The 12,628-nt window shown below is 43.2% G+C and overlaps 1 protein-coding gene across 1 annotated transcript in view; it reads right to left on the bottom strand.

Moving 5' to 3' along the window:
- The window catches only part of adgrb1a (adhesion G protein-coupled receptor B1a), a 166,409-nt gene that overhangs the window by 62,677 nt on the left and 91,104 nt on the right, over window positions 1–12,628 (bottom strand). Inside the window, exons 8-14 of the mRNA XM_042331678.1 lie at window positions 10,236–10,430; window positions 9,274–9,342; window positions 8,482–8,590; window positions 4,922–5,065; window positions 4,064–4,139; window positions 3,358–3,460; window positions 2,709–2,752 (exon numbers count right to left, since the gene is read on the bottom strand). Coding sequence (XP_042187612.1) covers window positions 2,709–2,752; window positions 3,358–3,460; window positions 4,064–4,139; window positions 4,922–5,065; window positions 8,482–8,590; window positions 9,274–9,342; window positions 10,236–10,430 — 740 coding nt within the window. The remainder of the gene's footprint in view (window positions 1–2,708; window positions 2,753–3,357; window positions 3,461–4,063; window positions 4,140–4,921; window positions 5,066–8,481; window positions 8,591–9,273; window positions 9,343–10,235; window positions 10,431–12,628) is intronic.

Raw genomic sequence — 12,628 nt, 5'->3', positions numbered from 1 at the left:
AGCCCCATGAAATTCCACCTACTCTTAACCTGCTAGTCAAACTTTCAAAACTCTCCTTTTAGAAACTACATCAGCACAGTTTATTAAGAATGGGCTACTTTTATGAACGATTAGTGGGCTGCAATTAAAATTTCTTGTGCTGTGCACTCCTCCTCTTTGATGCCGCTTGACTCTCTGATAAGTAGCTTGGTTGAAATTCGGTAAAATATCCTAATAGGCAACTTAATCTGAAAGGTCAACTTAATCTGAAATATCTATCTAAATGCTAATGAGTGATCACCGTATTTTCAAGCAATAATTGAGACATAGGTCAAATAAACCAGATATACAGGAGCACCCTGTTATAATGAACAGTTTCGGGTCCGTAAACCCAAATTTCGTGCATGAAGGCCTGTTATAAAGAGAGATTTAACTTCGTATTGGATGTCATTTCCTGCCCTCTGCATGAAAGCCAACAGCTGTGTGGAGACAAAATTAATAATAATCCTTGCATTTTGATATGATGACAAAAGGTCTGTGCCTTTTTTTGGTTAGTCGGGTGTCTGACACATGCGGAAACCCATCACCATGCTTAAGAGTATCTGAACCAGACTGAAAGACCTGGCTGTCCAAAACAAAGATAAGGTCTCAAAGCACCTCTATAAACTGTTGTGACTGTGTATTTCATAGGCAAATGCAACAGCTAATGTACATCAATCAGCTATGAAGTGAATGACAGTTTGATCTGGTGGATTGTTGGTGAGGAAAGCAAGAGAAACTCCCTTCTCTTTAAGATGTTTCATGTTTCAACGTCGCAGTAGCAAAACAAAGTTTTTTAAGAAAATCTATGTAAACTCAATATGTGTATTGCCCATTTAACACCTCCATAGCAATACAAAGAAACTTTCAATCCACCCTCGTCAGGTCTTGTATTCTAAAGAGGCACGATAAAATGGCCAACTTCCAGTCATTAAGTCACAGGAAGTGACGTAAGTTGCAACCCAATAACCCGAAAGTTCGCCTTTGTTTTGCAATGAGATTTTGATGCCGCAATTGCGATTTACTGGTAAGAAAATGTCAAGGTCCACAACCCAACTGTGATTATAAGCATTGTAACGGGGTTGTCCTGTACTTGCTTGCCTGGATACCACCAGCAGAGTTTAATCAGTGTCACAAAATGGCAAAGCACATCACAGGAAGCTGAGCTCATATTGCCTCAATTGAAAGGAATTTGTCTTCACCCACACAATACAATTTAATATCCATACCCATTGCTACTAAATCCAGCAGGAAGCAATTTGCTTGCTCAGTGCCTGGAGAGCGATCCCAAGAAGCTGTTCTGTGATAAATGGAAAACTGAATTTTCATGGTGTCAAATTGCTGTTCAAAAATAAACTTGAATCCTGTGAGCTCTTCCATCAAGTGGAAAGTCATATCTTGCAAAATCCGTCACCGTGCTGTGCCGCTCAACAGGCCAAAACTCTCAAATTAAGCGCATCTCACAATTCGCAGAGTCATCTGAGTGGTGCTCTGTGTTCTAAGAGTTCTGAAGAAATATTTTCTCAGTGTGTGATATGCATCTAGTGGCAGCCTCTTTAGGCTATTAACCCACGTGTCAACCTGACTCAGTTGGTAGCGCAATCGCCTCTGAAGTAGAAGGTTTTGATTTGATACCCTAGACTCACAGTCTAGACTGACGTTCCAATACAGTTCTAAGGAAGTGCTGCATTGTTAGAGATGCTGTCATTTGGATGAGACGTTAAACTGGGGTCCCAGGTGATGGGATTTTACTAGGACCATGAGGGATTTTGAGGCTCACATTCAGCATTTATAAATCATTAGGGAATCTTGAGGTTCAGAATTATTGTTATTAATATTATACAATAATATAATACCAGAAAGTTGACAAGTCAAAAGAACGAGAAAGAGAACAAAAGATAAATAAGGGAGAATGAGGGAAATAAGGGGAGTGAGAATGAACAAAATAGAGAGGGGAAAATTACGGGGCATTGTGTCATGATTTTTAATTCAGGGTTTGGAATTCATTAGTTTAAGTGGTTATTGAGGCTAAAATCAATAGAATCCTTGAAAGGGGATAATAATATAATACTAATAATCCTTGCATTTGATATAGCGCTTTTCACTTCACTTCTATATCTATAACCGTATAACTGTAATAGGAAATAGATCTTGGAATTCCTTCCCATTTAATCTTGGTCTGTTTTGCAAGATTACAAATGGAAAGTTACAGGAGACATCATAAATGGGATTTTACAGAGATGTACAACATTTTAAATGGGATTGAAAGGGAAAGGGAAAAACCAGAACACGATTTTTGGATGCACTGAGACAGTAGAACAAGAGGAAACAGGTTTAGAACTGCAAAGCGCAATTTCAGGACTAACACCAGTCAACCACAGTCAAAAGTATTGTGTTCAACCTCCAGCCGTAGTATCAAGCGTAACACAGCAGACACATCACCAAAGCTGCTTTTATCATTCAATGCACAGACAACATCAAGATCAAGAAAAGGGCAAGCTTCATACGGAAGAAAGGGATCGAAAATGCAAACCAGGACTTCATGGCAAATGCTGCATTTAGATCACAATCGAGACTGACGCTTTGCTTTCTCGCCCGAAGAAAGCACCGAAATGTTCAATAAAAGCTAAACACTCTGTTTCGCTTTCCCCTCTCATTGCTTTCAAATGTGTTTTAAGTGAGAAACTTACGTGTCAGTCTCATCCCAAACAATGCACGACTGGTTTGTGGTTCCCTGTCAGACAAAAGAAACACTTGATTTGAGGAATTTGTGTATTTCTGTAAGATAAGATGCTTCAACTGTAAAGAATTTCACAATTGACACTCTGTCCTTTTCAATGACAGATCTGGTTGTTGTAACTATCGCTACTTTACACAGTTCGAATATAGAGTGATGGGGAGTCTGTTGTGGGACAGAACACGTTACTGAGCTCTCTGTAGGCTGCAGTCTTTCTAGTGAGGAATTGAGGAGTCTAGCGAGCAGAGAGTTGGAATAATGAGGACAGGTAACCAGGGACAATCCAGCACTCTCTCTTCCCTCCTCCCATTTCCCCCCAGTAGAGGGCTGGAGTGTCAGCCAGGACTATGGGGGCTTGAATATTCTTCCACCAACCTCTGATCAAAACTCTTCCTAACGAGCCACACCCGACAGACAAGAACGCCAACAATTAATTTTGGTTTATGTCATTTTTATATTTATTTTAATAAATAAGTTTGATAAATGAATCCAAGCAACACAGCTCATTTGAAAACAAAACAATAATAACAAAAACTGTGTGTTCTCCATCAACCATGTTAAGACTTACATAATGTAAATGCATAGGTAAAGTTGAGACTTACATTGTAGAGATGAGAAAATTCAATTTCCAAAGGGCTGGGTAAAGATTTTGGAGATGGTCTCATGATGACAGAGATAATCTTGGAATTCAGCACTGTGTTGTTCCTAGAATACAAGTAAAATCCATCTGTTAACCCCTAAGTGCAACCACAATTAGGAGCAATGCTACTGCACCTGTAAACCCAGGATCCAGCTATGCCAAGTTGTTTAATTTACATAGACCAACACGTTACATAGAGCGACGTGTTACCTAGAATAACAGGGAACAGCAAAAAGCCATTCAAACCAGTCTGTGCCATTGTTTATGCTCCAAGCGAGACCCCACCACTCCTTTTTACCTAAGCGATATCCTTCGGAGCAGAATTTGAACGGGAAGGTGAATGTTGTTACACAGGAAAATATAGCAGCCACTCAACTCATCTGTGCTATTGGCATCCTGCAGACAATGACAATGACTTGGTCATTCACTTCATGGATGCGAGCAGGACCTTGATGTGCACAAATTGTCTACCGCATTCCCCTACAAAATACAGTCACTAAACTTTACAGTAAATTCCATGCAGCACTTTGAGATGTTCTCATGACATGATAAGGTGTTATACCATATGCAAGAATGATTATTATATTGTTACATCTTTGAGTGTTATCAATTTAGTTTTGAGTTTAACCTTTTCAGGGCAGGTTGGCTGAAAGGTCAAAGAGACTTACTTCTGAAGAGCCAGGAGTCCCCCTAGGTTCCTGTACAGGACAGTTCCTATCACGTAGACTGAAGAGTCGTCCTGGTCTGTAAAGACAAAGACATTTTATGCTGACTTACAAATGAAAGAAGATCTGCACCATCAGAGATCCACACCAATATTTGCGGTGGAAAAAAATGTGAGATCTGACATGACATTGGTGACCCCACCAAACAAGTATGCTCCTAAATTGTAGGAATAATGAGTGAGGGGAGTGATAATAGGAAAATAGGAACAGAAGGTGGCCATTCAGGCCATTGAGCCTGTTCTACCAGTTTATACAATATTGGCAGGTCTTTCTTTTAGTCTCAATGCCCTGCCCTTTTGTGATACCCCGTAAATCCTCTGGATATTTAAAGTGTTAAATACGAGTGGCTTTGCGATAATTCTCTTACTTATCCAGTTGCTTTTTTGATCCAGTGGCCCTCAATCATCCTACAAATGATCTCTGAAATCAAGTGAGTTTATTATGAGGATGGAGATGGGTTTGAATTCCCATGTTTGTTGGTCTCAGCCAAGGCTTCATGTGGAGGCTAAATTCACTGCAGCCTTCCCAAGTTTAGGGAGGGGAAAATCAGCCAGGGTTCCTGCTCCAGATTCCTCTGCTGGTTGTATGCTGTGCGAGGCAGCTGGGTAGGGAAGGGTCAGGCACTTTCTACAGTCTGGTAAGAACACACCTGAATAGCATTCCTCATACCTAGTAGTTATCAAACTTTTCTCAACATTTGGAATGCTAATAGAACTAACGCAGGTTTCACGCCAACAGCTCTCTGGTTAGAGTTGAGGGATTATGAACAACAGGAAAGAAGTAAATAAAATCTTATTTTACCTGAGGATCGTGTCGAAAAGATATTCTTCGAAACAGTAACTTTATCTTCAGAATTTCTGGCCCAGTCCACCATTCCTCTCCAACCTTTCATTGGGAAATTTATGTCCGTAGCCCCAATGGCTGGACGTTTATAAATACTTAACACTGGGGGTGGAGACAAAAGAAATACTTTATATTCAACTTGGTTTTATTTGGGTATCAATTTGGGTCAGTTCATAGCATTCTTGCCTCTGAGTCAGATAGTTGTGAGTTCAAGTCTGACATCGGGACTTTGTGTTCACAGTCTAGGTTGACACTCCTATGCATTGTTGGAGGTGCTGTCCTTTAGATGAGGTCCTGATGTAAGCCTGTTCAGGTGGATGTTAAATATCCTGAGGCCATTATTTGAAAAGAGGAAGGAGTTTCTCTTGATATTCTGGCCAGCAATCCTCCAGATTGATCCTTCACTTTGTGGCTGTTTGTGAGGCGCTCCTGTGGGCAAATTGGCTATGCATTTGCTTACACAATACATAATCGTTATACTTTAACGTCTCCTCTGAAAGACAGCACCTCTGACAATGCAGTGCTCTCACAGCACCGGGGGACACTGTGGAGTTCTGTAGAGTAGTGGTTAGAGCACTACCTCGTGAGCAAGAAGACCCAGGTTCAATTCCCGGGCAAAACCTTAGGCAAGTTTCCTTACTCCACACTGCTCTGATTACCTAGCAGTTAGTAGGAACCCAGTTGTTAGTCGATTAGCAGATCACTTTTCCCCTTAAAAAATTATAATTTGGTCCCTAAATCCACAACTGTTTGTGGGACAATCCTGTGCGCAATTGGCTCCCACGTTTCGCCCACAAAATATATATTCTAATTTACAGTATATTCTGTGAAGAGTTTTGAGATGTCTCAACGATGTGATAAGGCTCTATATTAAATGCAAGGATTATTATTATCTTAGATTGATTCTCAACATGAGGCTTAAACCCACTAGCTTGTGACCCAGAAGCAAGAGTGCTACGCACTGAGACAGGCTGACACTTGTAGCCTGTAGTAGTGACTTGTTGCGTGTATTGAGTAGGGAAGGGAGGCTGAGGTGTTTGTGCTGGTGAGTCATTCTTCCCCCACACACAACACACGTAGAAAACAGGAGGGTGAGGGAGTCAATAATGACACTATAATTTAATTGAGGGTTTGAACGCTGTGGCAGCCTTTTCATTTCTCCTGCAGTCTGTAATTGTTTTTACACACACTGTTAGCTCATTCTAATGAAAATGCTGCTAATCGGGATTAAAAATAGTGCTCACGCCGAGATTTGACAACACAATGTGAGATTTCAAGGTGGGTGTGATATGGAGTTATTTTACGGCTTCTTCTTTTGCCAAGTTATGAACTTTCTGGGTTTGAGCCAAGGTGACAGGTTGTCACAATCAGCGCCCTCTCCCCTCGCCTCTCCCCATCCGCCCTCACCTTTTCCCCCAGCTCTTGCCTCTCTCCTCTCCCATCCGCCCTCGGCTCTTCCCCCCGCTCTCATCTCTGCTTTTGTCTCTCTCCTCTAACCTCACCTCACATCCACCCCTTTTGGCGCCACCCTCATTGCCACCCCCTCTGCCCTCGCCTGCAATGTGGGGTGGGGTGTGGAAGAGCTGAGGTGAGGAGTGGGGTGGGAAGCCAGTGGAGTCAGGTGTGGATGGGGGTGATAGGGTCGCGGAGTTTGGTGTGGGAGAGGGCACAGGCTGCAGAGTTCTGGATGATCTGCAGGCTATGGAGAGAGGATTTGGGGAGGCCGACAAGCAGGGAGTTTGCATAGTCAAGCCTGGATGTTATGAATGCGTGTATGAGGGTTTTGGAGGCCTGCAGTGCGAGAGAATGGCAGAGCCGGGCAATGTTGCGGAGGTGGAGGAAAGCAAAGCGGGTCATGGCATGAATGTGGGGTAGAAAGAATATGTGAGGGTCAAACAAGATGCCAAGCTTCTGGACTGGCTCAGTGAGGTGGAGTGTGCATCCACGGATGGTGATGCTGTCAGTGCCTGAGGTGTGGATGCGCTGACGGGAGCCAATCAGGAGAGCTTCAATCTTGTTGATGTTCAACTGTAGAAAGTTAGCTCTCATCCAGGACTTGATGTTTGACAGCCACTCAGGAGGGCAGTTGAGGGCAGAGGCAAAGATAGAGGTGGGTGTCACCGCATACATGTGGAAGTTGACCCCATGTCTGCAGATGATGTTATCAAGAGGGAGCATATAGATATTGAAAAGGAGAGGACCAAGGACAGAGCCCTGAGGAACTCCGCATAAGACAGTGCTGGGGCTGGAGGAAAAGCAGTTTGTGGAGATAAAGTGGAGACCGTGTGAGAAGTAGAATCAGAACTGTTCAAGGGCAGAACCATGAAGGTTGAGGTGAGAGACATCACTAAGATGATGATGTCTGTCTGCTTATTCAGGTGGGTATTCGACTTCAAGATCCTCACACTCGTGTTCAAATCCCTTCACTCGCTGGCACCTCACTTCTTCTCCGACCTCCTCACTCCCAATCCACCACCCGGTGTCTCTGCTTGACTGGCACTGGCCCTCCCTTTCCTCACCCCTCCCTTCCCTCCCCCTGACCATTTTCCCCTGCTCAGGTCCCGACCCAACTGTCCAGCGCCTTGGGACGTCCTCCCGACGTGAAAGGCGCTCTATAAATGAAATCTTGTTGTTGCTGTTTCTCTGCCCCACCATCGGAGGTCGCGCTTTCAGCCACTATGTCCTGAAACTCTGGAACACTCTCCCTCATTCCCTCCTCCTTGACCCCTCTCCCTTTTTCCAAGACCTGCCTGAAAACCTTCCTCTTCGACCGTGCTGACGGCCACCTCCCCCTCGCCATCTCGGAGTCAGGCTCTCCACCACTGTTAAGCGGTCTGAGGTGCTTCTCTGTGTAGAGGGCAGTATATCAGTGCAAGATTTTGTTGGTATTAAAGTAGCACTGTTTGGAAAAAAGAAGCAGGTTGGGAATTGTTAGCACTTTTGCCTCCGAGTCAGAAGGTTGTCATTTCACGTTAAGACTTTTTGCTCACAGTCTAGGATGACGCTCCAATACAGTATTGGAGATGCCGTCCTTCAAATGAGACATCATAGCAAGGTCCCATCTGCCTGTTCAGGTGAACGTTAAAGATCCTATGGAATTATTTGAAATGAAATTGGTCATTCACTTCATAGCTGTTTGTGGAACAATGATGTGTGGAAATGGAAACTGTGTGTTCACCTACAAAATACACCGTCACTTTCCAATAAAGCGCTGAGATGTCAACAACAACAAATTACATTTATATAGCATCTTTAAGTCTGAAGAATGTCCCAAGGGGTTGTCCTCCCAACATGAAAGGTGCTACATCAAACATAAAGATTAGTAGTATTTACAAAAAATGCAAGTTCTCAGTTTCTTCCCTCCCACCTTCTCCTCTCCCAAATGTGGTTTTGGGAGGGGGTGGGGAAAGAGGAAGGTAGTTTGGGAAGGGTGAAATGTGAAAATGAAATCAATCGGTTTGATAACCCCGAATGCTCTCCCATCAGTTTGTAAAGCGAATTGAAAAACCTTGGCGCACCTAGATTTTGGGTAACTATGTAGGAATCCCTGAAGTCTTTCATCCGAAAGCCAATGACATCAATGAACAACTCGACTGTCTGCATCACTTCCCTTGAGTTTGGGCCCGTCTGCAAAAAAATATAACAGAGACAACATAGTTCGGAGACGTCACAAGCTCAAAGCCAAGTATTGAGAGAATCAACAGGGGCATGGGAGCATGGTGGCGAGAGGTGATAAATATTCCCACTAACTAACATGGTCTCTATTCTTCTCTGATTTGTTTCCAGGCGACCAGTACTTAATGCTGATCACAGACGCATTCTGTGTTTTTTTTCTTTTAAAAATATCAACGCGCAATCTCACGACAATCCTATTATTAAGTCCTGAACCCAAGCTGACTCACCGGTGACGGTAACCATAGCAACAGGATGTTTAGCCAGGATACGCCTACATGTTTAAACTGCAGCAAATTTCTTCCTTCATTGAGATGCCCCTTACTCAAAAAAGCGATCCACAGAAGCTGAGAAATGTAATGCATTCAAACCTTTCCATAATACTCACCTAGTGTCCTCCGATTACAGCATCAAGCCATTTTTTAAATAACACCTGGACTCAAATGTACATCCTGGTGACCAGTCATATGCTTTCACCTCATACCTTGCACTTTTCAACTCGTACCATAACCGTTCACCATGTACCTTAACCTTTCATCTCATACTATAATGTTTCATTGTTAGTTTTACAAATGCTATGTTCTTGCGAGTAGCAATTCTCCATCAATGTTTGTCAAGAGCCAATCTTTTCTACTTACCAGCTGAGCCTCTTCCCATCTTGCTCTGTTTTCTTCCGACAACAAATTGCTCACGATCTGAACAAAATTCTGTGCAGTGGACACAGAAGCAAGAAAGCCAAGGTTAGTGCTAAAGGGTCATCTGTGAATGTGAAGCGAAATGTTTCTTTTGAAGACTTTATTACACTTTATGAAGGGGAGGGAATGGCAGAGTTGGCGTAATGGATTACATTTCGCAGCGTTGTTGGCATGAACTGGAGTAAAGCACTCTCTATTTTAACCCAACATTAAGCAGTAAGGGAAAACCCTTACATCCAGTCTGAATTTCTAAAACATTTTTCCACGGTTCTTCAAGAGAGCCGGTTTCCAAATTAAGATCAGATTTAAGATATTTCCCTAATTTTGTGCATTCATAAATTCTAAGACGAAATAGTCTCAAAGGCCAGAGAGAATTCTGGATCTCTTCTGGCTTTGTCTCCAGTCTTGGGAGAGCAAGCTCTCTTCCTTACTGCATTATTACCCCTATTAGCCATCTGTCCTTGGTTATCTGTCTCAGTGAAACAACCGGTGCCATTGTAATGAGGAACTGAAAAGGACACTGTGGTTTATCTAATCATCCTAATGCCTAACTGAGGTCCATGTGGTGGTGGGGTCTGTACCCACTGCTCAGTCCAATGAAACAGGCAGACCTGCAGAGGAGGTGTAAATCTGGTTCCTAACAGTCAAATCCTGTGCATGTGTGTCAAAGTGTAACCCAATGGAACACAGCTTTGCCCCCCCCCCCCACCCAGGAAACCCAGGACATAAACACAGCCAAAGCAGACTCCCATTGCGTAGCAGGGAATTGGCTTCTAAGCTGCTTTCCATCAGAGTTCACCCTCAACAAGGATCCATGACTTAGTGATTTTGCTGCTCAATTAGACCACCCCCTCCCCTACCCCGACCTTTACTGTCACGGTGCTGTTTGATGAGTGATGTCTGACCTGTACATCTCCAGCTGTCGGGGTGTAGTAGGTCCTCCGGAATATGTCGGTCATGTTCTTCAGAATGTTCATCGAGGCTACAATGTCCCCGCTGTAGCTGGTCCCCCCCTCTGAGATGTCCGCAAGGTTGCTGATGACTTCCGACACCCCTTCGCTCATCAAGCCTCGCTGGGCCTTGGATAGATACTCCCTTGTCTGCAAGTCAAAGGTATATTACTTGTCAGCCTGGCTCAGTTTGTAGCTCTCTCACCTCTGAGTCTGAAGGTTACAGGTTCAAGCTCTGGATGGGGATTTTGAGCTTACAATCCAAGCTGACACTCCAATGCAGTGCTGGGGTTCTCTCTGCATCATTGGAAGTGTCATCTTTTAGATAAGACATTAAACCGAGATCCAGCCTTTCTGTTTAGGATGTTGCAACAGTGCTTGAAAAGAGAGTTTCTCCCTATATCCGGGCCAATAATCCTCCAATTAAATTGATTACTCACCTCCTAGCTGTTTGTAGAAAACTGCTGTATATTAGTTGTCTGGTGTGCTCAATTATAAACACTGGTGTCTGTCGAGCAGCCTGGCTCAGGTGGTAGAACTTTCACCTCTGAATCAGGGCTTTGAAGTCCGATAACCTAGGTTGACACTTCAGTGCAGTGCTGGGCTTGTGTTGTATTGTCACGGTGCTGTCCTTTGGATGAGACATGAAACTCAACTGCCTGTTCGAATGGACATTAAAGTTCTCTATCTAAAAAGAGATGGGAGTTTCTCCCGATCTTCTGACTAACAATCCCCAATTAAAATTGGCCATTCACTTGATGGAGTTTGTAGGACATAGCCATGCCCAAATTGTCTGCTGCATTAAGCTACAAAATACAATCATTACTCTTAACAGCAAACGCTGAAAAGCGCTTTCTGTTCAGCAGATGCTCTGTTCCTATCCACTTTGCCCTTCTTCTTTGGACCCTTGAGGAGCTTTGGTGATTGTGCCTTCTTCGAGGTGCTCAGAACTTGGCCATGCCATCGTGGGAGAGGATGTAGTATACACCGGCAAAGGGCATTGTAGACAGAGGAGGAAAGAAATCTGCGAGGGCGAGTCATACCAGAGCTGCTGTCACACACCTCCTAGCAACTAGTTACAAAACCATATTGTCAGCATCTGAGACACAAGGCTGCCTGACATTCTTTTGGCTGGTAAATGATTCTGGGTTTGGTTATCCTAAAAGGCGGGGGGGGCGGTTAAAAGGACCAATAAATAACAAAGCGAGAGAGAAGAAAAATAATGTGGCTGCAACGTGTTGACTGTATAACAGTTCATACAGTGCAGCCTCCTGTTATATTTATATGTTATAACACGCTTCACAATAGTGCTACTTTGCTTAAAACGTGGTTACACTGCTGGTTCAATTTGCCGTGAATATGTGCAGCAGGCTTTTCCCACAAAATTGCTGACTCCCAAGATATTAGGTCATTACTGATATCACTTTCATGTTCGTTGCACAAGCAGCAAATCAGGAAGTGATGTCGGCAACGACCTAGTGAAGCCAACCATTTTACCTTCTTGTAATAAAACTGCTGCTGTCAGCATCACTTCTTGTTTTGCACATATGCGGTATAGCAGGACGTGACAATTGACAGAGATCTAATGACCCAGAAGTCAGCCAATTTTAATTTTTGTGCAAATCCAGTTTACACGCAGGGAGCAATTTGGCCTGTTACATATATAATAATAATCCTTGCATTTAATATAGCGCTTTTCATGTCTTCTAGACGTCTCAAAGCGCTTCACAGAATATGCTATAAAGTGAATTGACTGTATATTTGTGGGCGAAATATATATAATAATAATGCTTGCATTTGATATAGCGCCTTATCGTGTCTTCAAGACGTTTCCAAGAGCTTCACAGGATATACTGTAAAGTGGAGTGATTGTGTATGTTCTGGGCAAAACCCGGCAGCCAATTGCACACAGCAGTTTCACACAAACAGTCATGGATTGAGTGATCAATTTATTATATTTTTTGAGAAGGAAACTCGCCTCTCCTGATAACTCGTTACTGAGCCATTTCCCTTTGGAATGACAAGTTATCAGGAATTTACAGCAGTGTAAACATCCAGTCCGCAATCAGTCACTTTTATCTGAACTTTTATACTTAACCCCTTCCACTGATCCACACACCAGTGGAGTTGGGTGGGATATATATGCATGGATACATATGCATTCAAACCCTCCATCATGCCACCCTACATCACGAGTTATAATTTTATAGATCATAAACCTCGGCTCCACTCTGTTCTGTGTTATTAAAAGGAGCTCTGCATTTATCTAACGTATCAACAGTAACGTGAATTTACGCAGCACCTTTCATAAGATAAATGGCTTTTTAAACATTCCGGCAAACATCAAT

Source organism: Callorhinchus milii, unplaced genomic scaffold (genome assembly GCF_018977255.1).
Source record: "Callorhinchus milii isolate IMCB2004 unplaced genomic scaffold, IMCB_Cmil_1.0 Scaffold2, whole genome shotgun sequence".
NCBI lineage: Eukaryota > Metazoa > Chordata > Chondrichthyes > Chimaeriformes > Callorhinchidae > Callorhinchus > Callorhinchus milii.
Note: the sequence above shows the minus strand (reverse complement) of the source record. Positions and strands in the feature narration are given on the sequence as shown.